The sequence below is a fragment of the Agelaius tricolor genome, unplaced genomic scaffold (genome assembly GCF_023055355.1).
Source record: "Agelaius tricolor isolate 1412-34295 unplaced genomic scaffold, bAgeTri1.0.p SCAF_3, whole genome shotgun sequence".
Lineage (NCBI taxonomy): Eukaryota > Metazoa > Chordata > Aves > Passeriformes > Icteridae > Agelaius > Agelaius tricolor.
The window spans coordinates 19,046,156-19,063,844 of record NW_027269263.1 but is presented as its reverse complement, the minus strand read 5'-3'; the positions used below and the strand labels follow the sequence as shown (position 1 = coordinate 19,063,844).

Sequence of the window (17,689 nt, the reverse complement as noted above, 5' to 3'; positions counted from 1 at the left end):
CTCCTTTCTAAACTGCATTGCTACAATGCCTCTGAAGCAGGAAGTTACATTTTGTAATATTTTAATAAAATAATGTCAAGAAGCCGATCCCCCCCAAAAAAACACTTTTAAATAAAAATTGACAAACTAATATTTAACTTTATTCATTGAAGAATCTGATACAGTAATTTCTTGATAGTTCTACTTTGAATGCAGTGTCAGAAAGCAGAAGATAGAGAAGAAACTGCTGTTTGAGTAGGATATCCTACACATTTTCCTAGAACATGAAAATAAGTAGATTGTACAGTTATATAAAGGTCTAAAAGGAAGACCACAGGTGTACTAGGTTTGATTCACAGAATTCAATATACTGGTCAGTGGAAAAGAAGAAAGCTAAGATGGGCTGAAACTTCTTCACTGAAATCCAAAAAAGTTTTATTGATCCTCTGAGGACAAACTCTGAACACCCAGTCAGACTCCAACGGCCCACAAACCTTCAGATCAGCAAATGAAGAGAAATTTATGGGAGTCTAGAGAAAAAACAAAAGCTTATGAAGACATTCTGGACAAATAACTAGTCTTGGGAGTAAGAACAGAAACTAGAGCAGGTCTAAGGGCTCAGGAGACCTCTTTTGCAGGCTGACACTGACTTGCTTTGTAAACATGGCCCATGATTTTATTTCTCTATTACTCACTTTCTCTGGTCTCTATGTAGATGTCTGTATTGCAGATGTGTGCTAAAAAGCTGAAGAAGTTAACTAAGTACAGATTTTACACTGAAAGGTAATATATCACTAAAAATTACTCATTTCAAGGACACTTCAAAAACATTTTGAAGGAAACTGCCTACAGAGAGGAATATCTATATAGCACTTACATAGCCCCTACTGTTTGAGTAGCACCTGTTCCTGGGCTAGTGTTGTAGACACCCAAGTCATCTTTGTGAGTGATGTGCAACTTCCAAGGGAAGAAGTGCTTCTCAGAGGGACTTCTTCTGCTCTGAAACACCATGAGTTCAACATCCTGATCGGAGAGCAAGCGGATCAGGTCACCTTCAGGATCCCGGTAATTCAAAACAATGTCTTCTTGGTTAAACTCCTGCCTGGGAGAAAAGAAATGGATTGATCCCAAGAAATCAAGGAATGCCTGGGAGGTGCTACATGATGAATAATATACTGACAATCTAATTAATTTTAATAAAAGTCACACAAACCCTTGGGTATCTTGGCTTTCTTGATGCAGCAGTACTAGAAATCATATAGCCACATTCATGCTGTGTTGTGTTTAAGCTAAGAAATCTACCAGAACCAAGAACCATTTCCAGTAACACCACATAAATGGCACAATTAATCTGTGTGTTTGATAGAACTACCATGCAAAAGAGCTGACTGTGGTTACCACCCACTTTTGCCTACTTATTTTTGCTCTTTCTGAGGAGTGTAAGAATATTAGAACAGGTGTTCTATTACCAGTATTTACTAATATTTAATGTTCTAAATTGTTGATGTTCAACACCAGATTAATCTAGTTTAACAAGTGTTAGAAGGCCGTGTCCTACATCATGAAGAAATGTACTAGACAAAAGATGCTTTTATGGGGGTATGGCTCTTGTCATAGTACAAGAAATGGAAATTTCTACCCATCACAATTGAGTCAGAAGTGTGTCATTCCTTACTCGTTGACAATCCCAGAAAGGACTAGTGTCTGCACAGATGACCCTAGGCCAAGTCAAAGTGTAACTTCTTCAAGACACTTGAAAAGTATTTCATACATAAAACATGGAGCTGACCAAGTAGAATGTGGAAAAATCTCAAACCAGAATGAACTTGACAAATGTTTAAGTATCAAATATACAGCCAAGTGCTTGCATTGTACCTCATCAATTCCATTAGATCTTTGAATGATGGAATGCTGCTCAGATCCTCTTCCACTGAGATATCCCTGTATTTAGAACACATATACTCATTACATATCATGACAAGAGAATTGTTGGTGTTTCTTCATCAGCAAACTTGAAGGCTATTTTGTTACTACCTGATGGTGCTCACAATCTCATCATAGTAATAACAGCGAACTTTATTAACTGTGTCTTCCTGCTGTGGTAAATCTTTTATTATCTTCACAAAAGCACATGGGAAAATCCCAGTGGCACCATCAGCAGTTCCCTGGAATGATAGGAAATGTTAGAATCAAGAAAACCATGCCATTTTGGCCACATGCAATAAGTTCTGGAATTAGATTAATTTACATAGAAACAACAGTAAGAATTTTTCCATTACAATCAAGAAAAGAAATTCTATGGAAGTGACCTGATGGCATCCCTACAAAAAGGTTATACAATTACATAGTCAAATACCAGGCAGGGGAGTGAAACAGTGTGTAAAAAATGCAAGTCAGATGGCTAGAAAGGAAGGCTGTGGTGTTTGAGCAAGCAGAGATATCATATCAGCAAACATACAGTATGTTCCCCTCATCCTTTTTTCAGAGCACTGCTGCATTACCCAAGTTCTCCCTAATCAGGCTGACGTGTGTTGTGGTATGAAGCATGAAGCATACATCAACTCACCCTGAGGCCAGAAACCAATTAATCGCTGAAATGGAGTTTCCATCTCCTTTCTGTGGCCTTTCTGTGTTCTAAACACTTCCAAAGAATTTAAAAACATTCCAGCAGAAGCAAATGCAAATGAAAACTGAAGTCTGGAGGGCAAAACATTTGTAAGCTAAAAACCATCAAGGAACCAAACAATTACTAATTTGGAATCAGGGATTTAGTTTTGACAGTAAGACCTGATTATGATACAGTTTCTCCTTGAAAGGAAGAGGCAAGTCACAAGGATCAGAAGAGCCCTTTCTACTCATATATTTCAAGGTATGCTAATAATTCAGTACTGCTATTGCAGTCTTACCTCCAACCAGTCTTTGTTTATTTTGCTGAGAAGATAGATCAAATCTCCCTTCTTGAATCTGAGTTCCAGTTTATTGGTTCCAGGAAAATCAAACAGTGCCTATGGAAAGTAATAACCTCAAAATTATTAATTCACAGAATTACAAAAGCAAATCTTTCTGTTGTGTTCTTGAGGAGAAAGCATAAAGCAGCAAGACAGTGTGCACTTTGTCATCACATATGTATTTCTGGGATAAGGTCACATATATTTGACTGTAGTCTGCAGTTCTCACAATCTCTTCTCCTACTCAGCACACACAAAACTGCTTTGAAGAAGCAGTGAAAGCAGTAGGATAAACATGACCCTGAGAGAGCTACATAAAAGGATTCTTAAAGTGACAGAACACTGAGCACCAGAAAGATCAATATAAATAAGCTGAAAATACTTAAGAGCAAGTAAGACAACAGAGCTAAAGCCAACAGCTTGAAATCCTGAGAACTGAAAAAATATAATATTTCTCATTGCAGCCTTACAGCTTTTAGATTTGCTGCAAAATATCACAAAGAGCCTTTAAAAATTGCAGAAATGTTGTTTCTTAATTTAAGGGTAACTAACTGTTGCTTTTACATCTAGCTTTCAGGTCTGGATGCTGAACTGGGAGATGTGGGAAAGCTTGGGAAATTGATGTGTTGTTGAAATGGAGTTTAGATGCCCTCTTCAGGAAAAAAAAAAAAAAAAAGGAGGCAAATACATGCTTATCACCCTAACAAAAGGTTAGAGAGTTAAAGTGGCTGTGTTATCAAAAATACACATCTCTCCTATTGTCCTTAGAGAAACATGGTCATTTAAATGGTCCTAGAGGAGCAAAAATGAAAAGGTGCTCTTTATTCTGTGTTGTGATTGCTCTTTTGATCTTGTTTATGCCAAGAGTTCTCTTAATAAAAAACAAACAAAACAATGCTACTGTTATGCTAGTGTCTACTTATTAGCCCTTTCAAAAGCCTTTTTTCACCTATTGAAAAGTTCTGGTAGGTATATTCAATACTAATAAATTAATAGATAAAACCCAAGAGATATGACTGTTCCAAGACCTATCACTCTCTGTGTAAAGAACAAAAGCAACAAAACTCAAAGCAGATGCCTGGGGATTTTAATCTTATATGGCAAATCACATGTTTCAGGAAGCAAAAACCTGCTCGGACAAATACTGGTTACAAAGCAGTTTCATGTGCTTAATACTGAGAAAATATACCACAAAAGACAAGAGTATGGCCTTTTCTGTTACAGAAAATACATTTATGTTACAGAAAATACAAAAATAAGATGCCTCCCCTGCAAAGCTTTTAAACATATACTGAAGATACTGAGGCTGAAGCTTATGCCTGTTTTAGATTTAACTTATGGGTAGCACTATGCAAATGTGGACCATTTGGCAGTAAGCTGTACGTGTCTCAGTTTTGAATCTCCTGTCACTCTGATTTCACCATAGACCTTCTTATTACTCAAGAGATGAGGAACAGGACACCTCTTTCCATCCTTTGTTTCATTCCCTGTTGTTAAAATCAATTGTTTATTTCACTTTCTTCCCCCAGGCTCTAATTGAAAATGGCAACCTGATGGATGAGATACCACAGTAAACCGGAGTTTAATCTCCTGTCCTGTGACACGCTGTGCAGAGTACTCACCTCAGCCCGTGGAGCTGCGGTGCGATCAAAAACAGGCACTTGATCTGAAACACTCTTACTGCAAAGAAATGAGACAACAGGGAGGAAAACATCCTTCTAAGTCATTAAAAATGCTACACAATCAGTAGTGCAGTGTCTGTGTTTTTACTTTTTAAGGGGCATGTAAGCCATAGATCACCAGAGAAACTGCATGAGAATCTGTGTGCAGCACTGAAGTAAATAAATATGGATGCAATGACACTGCCCTAGTTCTCTCAGTTTCAGTGCAGAGCAGCAGCAATCTGATGGTGTCTGCTCCTGAGAACAGATGGAATTTTCAATACAGTCAGTATTCTGGACCTCTCTTCCATAGCACTGCTCAGTCCCCCTACTCTGCTTTCTGGGCATCATTGTTTCTAGCATTTATGGCATTTAGTTCAAACTCTGCCATCATATACTCATGCAGTTTTTGCACTGTTTGAGGCAGGTGAAAAGGAAGCGAGCCCATCTTTGGAATGCTGAAAGGAGAATTAATTTATCTGAAGGGTAATGAAATATGACGTCTACTTAGCAGTTCTCCAAAGGGGTGTCAATGCTGCTATGTAGGACAGGCCCCTGTTTAGACAAAGGATGGGAACAAATTAAGTATTCAGTTTCATTTAGTGTCTGAACCAGATCTCACTGTAACCTGTGCCAAAACTCACACTGACTTCAGTGGTGCAAGCCTATGTCCTTAAGCTTGGCCTGTATATTCTGCACATTATAATAGAGATTACCATTAAAGAAATATGGGCAGATAGAGCTGGACAGTATTTTTAAAAAGGCAAATACTCTCATTTTGGAATTTTCCTTTAATGCAAGTACCACATCCACTTAAAAAATCTGAGATAACTGAAAACAAGAAATAGTCTGTGTTCACTCCACCACAAAGACCCTTATATTAGGGATTCATGGATTCACTTGGAAAACACAGTGGTGATCCTCATCTCTCTCTCCCCCCAAAACTGGACAGCGTCTCTTACATCAAGCAATGCTGAAAAAAACATGTCAATCACTTACACTCGGCGTGTCCGTGGGCGAAGCCGTCTCAGTCTGTGAGGCACCTGCTCGCCATCAAAGGTTGAGTGGTAGAAGAACAGCCGAACGTCCTCATCCATCAACACCCAAGCAGGGAGGCAGAGCAGGTTCTGTGCCAAGAGCAAGCAGGAAGCAGAGTGTAACAGTGGGAGAGACCAATTCTCTATTTATTTACATGTAACAAATATGCCTCTCTGACCTACAGGATCATGAAGGATATTCATTACTGCCAGAAAGCTCCCTCCTCTCTTTTCTCACTCAGCAGGACACAGCTGAACAGCTGACAGTCTTTCCTCTTTACTCCTGGAGTTGGCCAATGTATTGTTTCACACTTTTTGTACCTGATTTACTGCAGAACTAAATTGCTTTTTGTTTTTCTTTTCAGAACATGAATGACTGTGGAAAGAAGGCAGTCTTAAGTAGTGGAAATCTTGGCTAGTGCTTCAGACTTTTACTGATTTGAAGTTCAGGTCTTCAGTTAACCTGCACACAAAGAATATCTCTCCTTGATGCATGCTGCATCTTCACTGTAATTCAGGTACTCTCAGAAGCCCACCTGTCCTGATTCTGGCTGTGAGAGAGTCAGTTTTCTTCTTAGTAGCTGGTACAGTGCTGTGTGTTGGATTTAGCACGAGAATGATGTCAATAACACACAGATGTTTTAGTTGTTTCTAACTACCGGCTGACTTACTCTAAGCCAACAGCTTTTCTGGTTCCCAAGTCCTGCCAGTGAGGAGCTGCACAAGAAGTCAGGAGGGAGCATGGCCAGAAGAGCCGGTCCATGGGATATTCCATGGAGAGCCATCCAAAGGGATATTCCATGCCATAGAACATCATGCCCAGTATGTAACTGGACGGAGCTGCCCAGGAGCCACTGATCACTGCTCAGTGGACTGGCTGGCCATTGGTCAGCAGGTGGTGAGGAATTGTATGGTACATCATTTGTTTGTTTTCTTCTTTAGTTTTATTTCTCTGTATTTTTGGTTACCTCCCTTCTAATTACAATTATTTATTAGTATTATATTTTACTTTATTTCAATTATTAAACTGTTCTTATCTCAACCCGTGGGTTTTACCATTTCCCAGTTGTCCTCCCCATTCCATTAGGGAAGGAGGGAGTGAGCAAGAGGCTGCGTGGCACTTGATGGTGGGTATGGTAAAGCACAACCCACCCACCATTCTCCTAATCCCTTGGATGCACACACCAACTCTGTATTCATGCAGCACCTGGAGATTCACCATTTCCTCACACATCTTGGGGGGTTTTGGTAAGGATGTCTATCTGTATATGAAGACCCTTTGTGAACTGCATACTCCAGCAGACACCACAGTCTGAACAATCTGGGGAAGAGGACTTCAGTTGTACCACAGTGTGGGCACTGTGTCTTCAGGAAAGCAGAACAGAGAGAAGCAGATACTTAGAACCCAAAAAGTACTGTCTACCTTAGCTGATTTCAATGGCTAAGTATCTGCAGTGATCACTGCATTCTTTACTTTAAAATTAAGTTTTACCTTCATGTAGACATTTAGGATAGGAATCCTGTTCTCAGCAATTTCCTTTTTGGCACCAACAAAAACTTTTCCTGGAAAATATAAAACCTGTAACAGTTATTGAAGAAAAAAAAAGCAAAAAAGAGGCTGTCAGAGAAATGAAGCAGTCAGGAGGAAGTAGAAGCTGAAAAAAATTTACATCTTTTCTAAAGGATTTTAGGTTTCTAAATGAACTTTACTACAAGTGAAGGGGCTGTCAATGGAACATGACTTCTCTGGCATCCACAGCCAGGAATTAGTCCCTTGTCACAACTACTTCTCTCATCGCATTCCTCCTTCAGGCAGCCTGGAGCTGAGAAAGCTGCTAATTGTGCAAAGGTTTGGTACTGACAGCTTACCTGGCAGTACAGGGAGTGTGCAGGTAAATGGGCTGTTATTGCTCTCTGGCCCATATCTCTCCTCTAGTTTGGTGTGCAGGGCATAGAACTCACGATAGCGCCGGAAAATCAGGTATCTGCCACCACCTTTAAGCTTTACTTCAATGACAAACATCTGAAACAGAGAAGAGGGATTCTGGATGGTGTTCATACTTATAAATACTCACCAACTGAATGTGAGGAATAAAATAGGAACATAAGATCTGTGCTCCATTAGTGGGAATATCCTCTTAGGAGCAGAGAGGAAAGCAAGCCTTCAGTTAAGCATCTGCCAATTCAGGAACTAGGATATAACAAGGTATTTGTGTGGGTCCAGCTTGCATATGAAGCATGTCCCTATGGCTGCTTTATATTATATGATCTTAAAAGGAAACATGAAATTACTAAATTCAACTTTATGCTTGCACACTTTGCCTCAGTGACAAGCAAAATACTTTACGAAGACAAACACAAATATTTTACAATAAGATGCCTTGGACATCTAAATCTAAAGACAGACTGACATTTAAATGAATTGATTTTCAGAATTGAAGGCATTCATACTTCTTTTTTGACTTTAATGTACACAGTTGCAGAAATTATTGTCTGACCTCCTTCAACCACTATTTTATTTCTCTTTTGACAAAATTGCTTTGCTCTAAAGGAACCCAAAATTTCCACGCACTGACCTCTGAGTCACATTGCAGCCAGATCCTTCAGAAAACATAAAGACAGAGCAACCAAACATCACTCTATTCCAGAGAAAAACCTGAATTCTGCAGTGGGAAGTGTTTTAAGAGCAATGTCTCCAGCAGAAGTCAGACTGAGATGGGCATATTCAAACCTTCAGAAAATCCTAGTGCCTTTCCCTACTATTCCCTTCCTGTGTGCTCTTTCGTGTCTTAATATGCTTCTTTCTGTGAAGATGGGAGCATCCTAACTTGCCAGTACCATGGAATAATGAAGCAAGACTCTCCCTTTCTACCCTCTGAGTTATTTTCCCACTATCTTCACCAATGATACAGCACTCCAACAGGAAACAAATCAGATATTAGGAAAAATTATGATGTTAGAGGATATCTCCTACATTTCATTCAGAAAATAAATTTTTAGACTGAATCTGGGATAACTATACTCCATTCCTGAAAAATAAAGCACTGAGAAATCTTCCACATGGAACTACTCACACCAAAAAGCAATTACACCAGATTAAGTGCATTTTGCTTCCCACAACCAAACCAGTCACTGGTGAAGGCATGTAGAGGCAGGATAAATCTCCCTTCTTACATAGTAATTAGTAAAGCCTTTCTTCTCTTCAATATCTGCAATATTAGCTGAAACAGGTACATCATCTGGAAGCTGGTCAAAATCACTGTGAAGCAAGAACAGAAGATTTAGGTTACTCATATTGGTAATAGCCTTTGAGATGTCCTATGCCACACAGAGAAAAGATAGGCAATATCACATTTTCTAATATGAAAACCAAGATATTAGAAACTCATGGTGTCAGTCTCTTCCTCTGGAGGTCTGATCTTGAGATGTCAAATTTCAATAAGTTCAGCATAAATCAGTGACCATTGAGAAGATTTATTATGCCTGAAAAATACCCCTCTCATTCCTAGGCTTGCTCAAGGAACAGGACTACAAAACAAATACTTGAACTGCTAAGCTTTTCCTGATAAATGTGATCAGCTGTGGATGCATTCTTAATCCTTCCTTAATCTAGGAGATTTACAGAAAGAACTCTGCATCAGTGGATCCTATTCTAAGGAGATCATTATACATCATGATTTATGCTGCTATTATTACTGCATTACTGTAGAATATAGGAAACAGTTTTGAGAAAAGAGCTTGTTATGCAAGGTGCTGTAGAAACTGACAGCACAAAGCTAAATCCTAAAAACTTTATACTCTGTGCAAGATGCATAAAATATACCACATACATATAAGAAAAGAAACAACAGGATAAGCACAAACAGAAAAAGAACAAAGAAACAAAAGCATAGTATTTTTCTATATGAAAACTATTGGTGCCTACACCAGCTGTCAAAATGTTGTCAAGTTTTCTTGATGACATCACAATAAAGCAAACTCTTGAAGAGGCTTGGAAAAATAAGGCTAGGCTATCAAATATTTGGAGAGAGACCTCCCAGTCACAGCAGGTAAGGTTCATCACAGAATATTTGGAGTTGGAAGGGACCAACTTTCAAAGATCATCAAGTACAACTCTTAATGAATGGCCTGCACAGGGATAGAACCTACGACCTTGGCATTTATCCCCCAGTCTCAGCAGATAACCTGAAGCACAAAGATACTTGTTTGAAAATGTCAGAAGTGTGTGAAGGAACTCATGTTAGTAGGCAAGGTTAGAATAAGCTTTGCAGATCCTAGAAAGAATTGGATTTGAAGTGAGAAGGAAGAATCTCTGCAGGAACAGGGATTACTAACAAGCAGCCATATGACCACTCAGTCATGTTACTAGTCTATACTGCCCACACTACAAAAAAAGCATGGATTGGCAGATGCTTTTTCCTCTATGACCTTCTCCTTGGTGCAACAGTTTTGACAAGCAGCAGACAAATTCACCTTTGCTTCAGTCTTATAACTCAGTATTGTCAGAGGGGTATTTATATTAACACCTGAGTAAAAAGCATCTAGAATGAGGAAAATAGAATAATAAATGAGATAAAGAGAGACTTCTAAAAGGATCATCTAAAAAAATCCCAAGCTGACAAAATGTTAAATATTCTGATAGTACAAAAAAAAAAAAAAAACACCAAAAAAAACCCAAAAACTGGTTGCTGTCTCAGTTTATTCTGCTAGGAGAATATCCCAGCCAGGGGCTTCCACAAGGCGTAGCCCATTTGAAATGCTGAAGCAATGATGCAACATCTTGCAATAGTTTTCTGTACAAGGAAAATGCCATGAATCAGCACCACCCACAATACTGTAAATACTACCCCTTACTGTGAAGAAGGATGTGGTTATGGAGAGCAAGAGATATAATTAGTCATATCACAAACACTCATCACAAACTCCAGTAAAAGGGAAACTTGTTTTGCAGCTATAAAGAGGACAATGACCCACTATGTCCTAGGTTGTGAATATTCCCCACAAAAAGAAGAAAGTCCTCTCCAGCAAAAGAAATGGTCTGCTTGACCCTAAGCAGCCTAATAGTGTGGAAGTTACACACTGTTCTGATAACAAGAAGCCTTTTAGAATCACCAAAGATGCTTGCATCCAAATTAACCAAACAGATCAGGAGTTACATGAGGCTTGTGGGGAGGCAGGAGCAAGCTATATAACCCATTACCTCTTTTCTCGCAGCTGTCGGGGAAGAGACATTGTTCTTCTTAAATCCAGATGACTAAGATCTATTCCTCTACTTCTTGGGCACTTCCTGGTTTAATAGGATGAACACGAAGTCAAATGAATTCTCCTGCAGGAAACAAGACTCCTTTGCAAGGCCTCAGAGATCTTTTTTTAATGTTTCAATGTCAGACGATTTCTGCTGTACCTCCCTACCCCCATGAATTTGAGGAAGTACCAGGGGGGAAACAGTAATAAAGAGACACTGCTCTGTGATGTCTGTCATGTCTCAAAACTGCCACAATTGAGAAACTGAAAGCCCAAGAAAAAGCAGAAACTATGAGCCACATATTCCATTGTCCACCCTCCACCAAAATATTTGCCTCTGTTGAAAGCCAGTATGACAGGGCACAGCAAAGACACTTTTGCCTCAGCTAAAATGTCCCCATATATACCTCTACATTAATATTTGTAAACTAGGATGAATACTTCTGATCCCTTCTTGAGGCTCTGTGATTCCCAAGGATCTTCCTTTTCACAGACCAAGAGCCAGGAGGTGGAGCTAAAGAATAAATTTTAAAATGGGAGCAGAATGTATCATCAGAAAAATCAGCCTTGTCAAACACCAGGGCATCAGGCACAGATGAGATTTGAAGGATGGATCAATGAAAGTAAGACAGGAGTCCTTTAAGGCCAGAGATTTTTTTTGGCTTCATGTGCACAAAACAACCCACATTTGCCATATACAAAGACAAGGTAACGGCTTGCCCTGGCTTTTACTCAAACTGTAGTGACAAAGCATTTATATAACATCAGTTGACAATCTTTCAGGAAGAAAGTGATGAGGAAACCACGATTTCTTAACAATATGGCTAAGTTGTAACACAGCTTATCTGCCTTTTAGTCAAAAACTGTTATGTGCATCCTTGCCTCTCCATTTCAGTCTTTGATTCTCTTCCATTTTTGTGTTCAATACATATTTGCCTCCTTCTCCTCCTTCCGTTGCCAAGAACAAAAATTCCCATCTGAATGGAGCAAAAATCATCCAGCATCCTTCAAAATAAAACTCTATTTACAACTGTAATCATCAGCCTTGAGAGTAACTGCATTGCATTGCATTTTAATGAAGTAAATCCTTCACCCAGCTCCTTTCCATGGCACCATAATAGAATTTGAGAGGGGATATAGTGTCTCTTGATCAGAAGGGACCAGGAGAACAAAATTCTGAACTGTATTTTCTGTGTGATCTGCTACTCTGCTACATATCATAGCTTTGACAAGAAAATCATAGAAAGGGTATCCTAATTTTTTTTCAAATGTTCTGAAAGATAATCTAGATACAATGCAGGTACAGCTTTTAATAGACAGAGGATATGGCACAATGCAAAAATACATGTTCATTGTTTATCTAGGAATGTGGCTTCTTGAAAACAAGTTGACAGAAACTCTTAGACAGATTGTCTATGCAAATGTTCTGCTGTAAGATGAGTAAATCAAACTGAAAGCAGCTCAATTCCACTACTCTCCACTAGAGATTACAGCTAGGAATAATACTAACCTGACAGAATAATGCTAAACCTACTAAGAATGTTTATGATTCTGCAGTATTTTCTTGTTCTGCACTCAACCAGAAAAAAGCCTTGCTTTTCTTACAAAAGGCAGATTTCTACCTCAGATGAGTGGATAGCTGATTTGTTAGAAGGATCACCAAGGTTGTGAGACTAAGATTGGAAACACTGCTTTGCCATGTTCTTCTGTGCCAAATGAGCGCCTCAACTACCACATGCTTTCTTTCCATTTCCACTATTGTGCTACTATAGTAGAAATAATACCCCTATTATTTGGGCTGAGAAAATAGGCTGTCTCTAATCAAATACACATGCTTTCTCTGTTCAAATAATTATTTCATGAATGAAATAAGTATCCATTACAAAACTGATATCCTAACAGTACCTATGTGAAGAGATATGCCTGCACTAGGAAAGTACCCAATTTCATCATCTGGCATGGCCAGCTCTCAGTTTTGAGAAAACCCATCCACACACTATGGCTGGCATGGTCATTGTGGTGCTGTGCACCAACCCAAATACACATGCAAGAGAAGAGAAAGCAGGAATTCATCCAAGTGCAAGGAATACAAAACAAAAATTGGTTCATTAAAGGAGACTACTAAGAGAATCCGCAGATGACTGAATCATGACCATATGCTGCCACCGCTATATGCCTCTTCACAGTTCACAATCTTCTCTATTATTTTGGACATGCCTGTGAGCTGTGAAACTGTGGCCTTCTGTCCAATGCACCTGTTGTTAGAAAACACATGTACAAGGATACACAGCACCCTGGAAATCTGACAGTATCAGCTAGAACTAAACAACCAAAGCAAGTGAGGAATTTTAGTGAGAAATAGGAATGCAGTCCCAAATCACTAGAGATACATGAACCACCAATAAAAGGTAAACCAAAAAATGTAGCAGAAATACTCAGCTGAATCAAGTTTGGGTGACAGCACTACATACCATGTCTGCTAGGGCAGCAGCAACTGTATCATTTTGTATAGTTCAATGGAATAATGGCTTCTTTCTGATGCACCTGATCTTACAAAAGTGCTATGCAGTTATGCTCAATCACCAGCCATAGAATAAATCTTTTAAGTGATAGGAGAAAGTGAACAAGAATAATATGGTTAAAAGATTCTGATCTCATCACAGATTAATCTGCAAAGGAAGTAACATTTAGCCATGACTGCAAGGAAGCTGAACATCAAATACAAACACACATGGCAGAGTTGGCTTTCAAGATACTTTCACTCAACCTACTGTTTTCAAAGGATATGTGGAATATTTGTTTCTGTAGCATACACATCATTAGCAGTTGGATGCCTTGACTCCTGTGGTTGCTTGAGACTGAGCTACAACTGTAATAACACTGATTTGGGAAGTGTTTGGGGATCTTTTCCATTTTCCTTTAATAATACTTGTACAGACCACCAGCTTTACGGAATGCTTTAATAGACTTTTACAATACTTATTTTCAAATACAGCCATGTATAAACTAGCAATTATTTTTATTATAGCACATGAATAATTAATTACAGTTCTGTAAAATTTCTGGACAAAAGTTACATTTGATAAGCTATTAATGGCCCTGTAATCTTTGGAGCACTTTTGCAGGTAGTGCTACAAAATCCTTAGGAGGCAGTTGGCACAATAGAAACTAATAAGACTGTTTCTTTCCTATATGCTTTCAGGACAGTTGAAAAAAAAATTTTAAAAAAATAAAAATGCTGAAGTTGTCCTATCTTTCTGAACTTGAAACTTTAAAAAAAAAAAAAAAAAAAAGAGGGCATAAGTTGAACTAATTGGTTTTGTATTCTTAATTTGATAATGGTTCAATTAATAGTGTCTGGATGTATGGATATTCTCCCTGTCATGCATTATGTTGGGATTTAAAAAGTCACAGGAGTATGGATTGATAGAATTTAGAAATGTTCTTTGAATTAAATCTGGACAGTGTTTCCATGATTGCTTTTTTAGGGTGAAAAGTAGCTAGTAGGTATTTGCAGAAAAAGACTCTTTTCATGCCCTGCTGATATAAACACAACTAAATAATCCATCTTGGACTGAAGAAATTTAAAGGTCAGCATCTACCACTATTCCTGACAGTGAATTTAATGGTGTCTTTTCCAGAATAAATTATTACTCAACATGGAAGAGGTTTACAGTACCAAATCTTAAAGAAAGAGCAGCATTTTTTAAAATTACATTTTTCTCAGAATATCAAACTAAATCATATACCTGAATCCTGGCTTTTTCACCTCTAATGCTTGAGCAAAATAAGGATTTCAGGGAAAAAAAACCAAAACAACAAACCAAAAAGTGATGTTTTTCTTTTGACATTATCAGCTATTTTGGAAACATGCAACCAACAGTACCATTCTGAGGTTTGACAGTTCATGATTCAATAGGCAGATCTCTCCAGCTTTTCTTATGCAGAGCAATATCACAAGCAGTATTATGATCTTCCTCTCAGTGGAAAACAATTCTTCTTTTAAAATAAACCTGCTTCCTTTGAAAAATATACAGGGTTTCTCCCTGATGGAATAGAATCACTAAGAATGGAAGAGTTGAACATGTTCATGTCCTTCGTGAACAATGAACATTTTGTTCTTGCAGAGCTCAGGTGGATATTTGATACCCAGGACTAGACAAAGTGAGAAAAATGGAAGCTCAGAAACAACAAGAGAACATTTCTTCATCCACATCATATATGATTTCCTGGATAAAAGAGGTAAATAAGGAAGAAATAGGGCAGAGCTTGTCACTGCTATTGTGCATGACAGATGTGGGCTGGAGGTGGAGCCCTGTGCTCCAGTCAACTTCTCCAATGTCAAAATCTGGTAACTCGCCATTGCAGACAAAGAAGCAGGAAAGTTCCATTCAAGCACTCCTGAGAGAGTTATGCCTACAACCATCCCTCCAGAACTTTAAAATCTACTTTTGGTGCACAGCAGCAGTGCACCTTTTTGGCAGGATGGTTTTTGTAAGTCTCCTAATCATCTTGAGAATCAAAAATTTGTGTAAGTGATTGCTACTCAAGGCAAAAAAATTCTGCTTCATCTATTTCACAAGTTCAAAAGACCTGTTAAAGTTACTCAAAAAAAACTTCACTGAACTTCCCCAAATGGCAAAACAGGGTTGGGATTTGCTAAAATTTGTACAGTGATGCATTCAAATCAGCCTACACTGTTCCTAACAGTTTAATTTCCCTATCCATTTGAAGAAATCCTGTGACCAAATTCCTTTTTACCTTATTAAGGAACTTTGGATAAGTGCCTGTAGTTAAGTGAAGTTCTCTGAAAAGTGAAGAGAGACAGGCACCACTGGCCAGTAAATAAGACCTCAAGTGGGCCAATTCTCCCTATAAAGGTTTTATCTGTCTCCTAGGAGTATACATGAATTATGAAATGACTATATTCCCAGTTTTGTCGCTTCAGGTTTCTAAAGGTAAGGTAATAGATCTGTCCCTTGCTGTGGACCTAGTTATTACTGGTACAAAGGTACCTTCTCATGGGGGACTCAGCTATATTTGGATATGCACTTTTACACTGGTATAATTGTCTTTACCCTAGGGGAGTTGTACTACTTAAGATACACTGATATAGTCAAAGAAGCACAATTTTCTGGTGCAGAAATATCCAGTCTGCTCCTAATAGAGAGTTTATGGCTCATTTTCTAATGGTTCATAAATTGGGACAATATTTCTTAATAAAATCAGGGGGCAAGGGGGCTAGAGATTAGGATAGGCAGGCAAGTAGCAAACAGAGAGGCAATAAATAGCAAAGTCTGGTGATTTTCAAAGTTCTGTTCTGTCTGTTCCTCACAACATATACTTACAGCCTGCCTCACCTGCTACCTCACCTACTGGCCTTTTATTACCTCAGCCTTCATTCCTTGAAAGATAAACTCGCGGGATGAATGCACCAATTAACATTTCAATAAGCAATTAAATCCCCAATCAGTGGCTGAACTGTCCATTTCAAGTGTGGAAGACTGGAGCTTATGTCTCCCATATCTCAAAAGGCAGAAGGCTGCCTCTTTATGTGAAACTGGGTCTGAACAAGAGACCTCTTAATTAACTGCCATAGCAAGTTCATCCCCTGCCTTGCTGTGTGTAATTCCTTCTGCCTTAGCTTTGCCATCTGTAAAATAGGGCTGACTAAGACTTTTCTCATGAGGGGGGAGGTGAGAAGGAAAAATGCTCAGTAGAGGTATAATTCTTGGGGAAAATCAGGAAAAAAGTGACAAACTACAACCATTATCCTTTGCAATCCATCTGCACTCAAAATCACCTGCAGTGCAAACAGAAAACAATACAAAAAGGTTGCTCTTTAAAATGTGCCAGTAATGCTCTGATGCCAGGCCTTAGAACAGATTCCCAAACCCTCAGAAAAGACTGTAGTTGGCTAAACTATCACATATGTTAAACAGCAGTAGTCAACAGGCCTGTCCTACTACAGAAAAGAACAAGGAAAGGAAATGAAGAATAACTTTCTGCCCAGAGTGCTATTTAATCTTGGAATGCATCATTGTGCTTGTGGATTGCTTCAATAATCTGAGCCAAACAAAGGTACTGGAGAACTTTGAAGCTGTGATTTCAAGAAATCAGTATATGGTAATGGTAACAGCTTAGGAAATTCTCTGTCTTCACATACTCTTGCTTTTTTCCTGCCTCGCAAGATGGCACATCTGCAAAATACATCAGCTAACTAAGCCAGCTGTAAAAACAGCTTTTTAAGCCACAGATCAATTTCTCAGCCCAGCTCACAGCACAGACATCAACATGATGAGGAGAATGAATGGGGAGGAATACATTAAACAAGCACTGCCTGATAACTTTGTCTTGCAAAAGCATTCTGGTCTGACAACACAGTGAGTGCATGTGTGTGCATGTACAGCCCCAAATGACTCATTTTGTCTCCTGACAATCCATCTCCACATGCCAATACTAATGCAGCCTCTTTCACCCATATGCTTCAGGGCAATCTAACAGTGGTGTGGCAAGAATTTTACCACTTCTATGATGTATGGAAGAAGCCAAAACACACCCCCAAACCATGACCTATGCTGTAATAGCTTTTCTGAATGAGACAGCAGCTACTGAGTTAGTATCTACAGAACACAGCTCCTGAGTAGCTTCTCCTCTCTCCTTTAGTGCCTTAGCCCTGTTTGTCACCACTTTATTCATTTGCCACCACTTTATTCATTTTTCCAGATTTCACTACAAACAACTTGTACAAGCTGTTGCACGATGTGAATGCAGTGCCATAACAGTGGGTTTCTCATCAGGAATCATAACACAGGTAGGT

The 17,689-nt window shown here is 38.8% G+C and overlaps 1 protein-coding gene across 4 annotated transcripts in view; it reads right to left on the bottom strand.

Annotated features, from left to right (window-relative positions):
* The window catches only part of NCF4 (neutrophil cytosolic factor 4), a 37,647-nt gene that overhangs the window by 1,524 nt on the left and 18,434 nt on the right, over positions 1–17,689 (bottom strand). For 2 of the 4 annotated variants that reach the window (XM_071422786.1, XM_071422787.1), the window contains 9 exons: positions 8,800–8,884; positions 7,495–7,648; positions 7,118–7,188; positions 5,588–5,715; positions 4,550–4,607; positions 2,886–2,984; positions 2,014–2,144; positions 1,855–1,920; positions 857–1,081 (listed from right to left, as the gene is read on the bottom strand). In XM_071422786.1, coding sequence (XP_071278887.1) covers positions 857–1,081; positions 1,855–1,920; positions 2,014–2,144; positions 2,886–2,984; positions 4,550–4,607; positions 5,588–5,715; positions 7,118–7,188; positions 7,495–7,648; positions 8,800–8,884 — 1,017 coding nt within the window. Of the gene's footprint in view, positions 1–118; positions 510–856; positions 1,082–1,854; positions 1,921–2,013; positions 2,145–2,885; positions 2,985–4,549; positions 4,608–5,587; positions 5,716–7,117; positions 7,189–7,494; positions 7,649–8,799; positions 8,885–10,825; positions 11,022–17,689 lie in introns of those variants that run through there. The other 2 variants (XM_071422788.1, XM_071422789.1) reach the window with 2 other exon arrangements.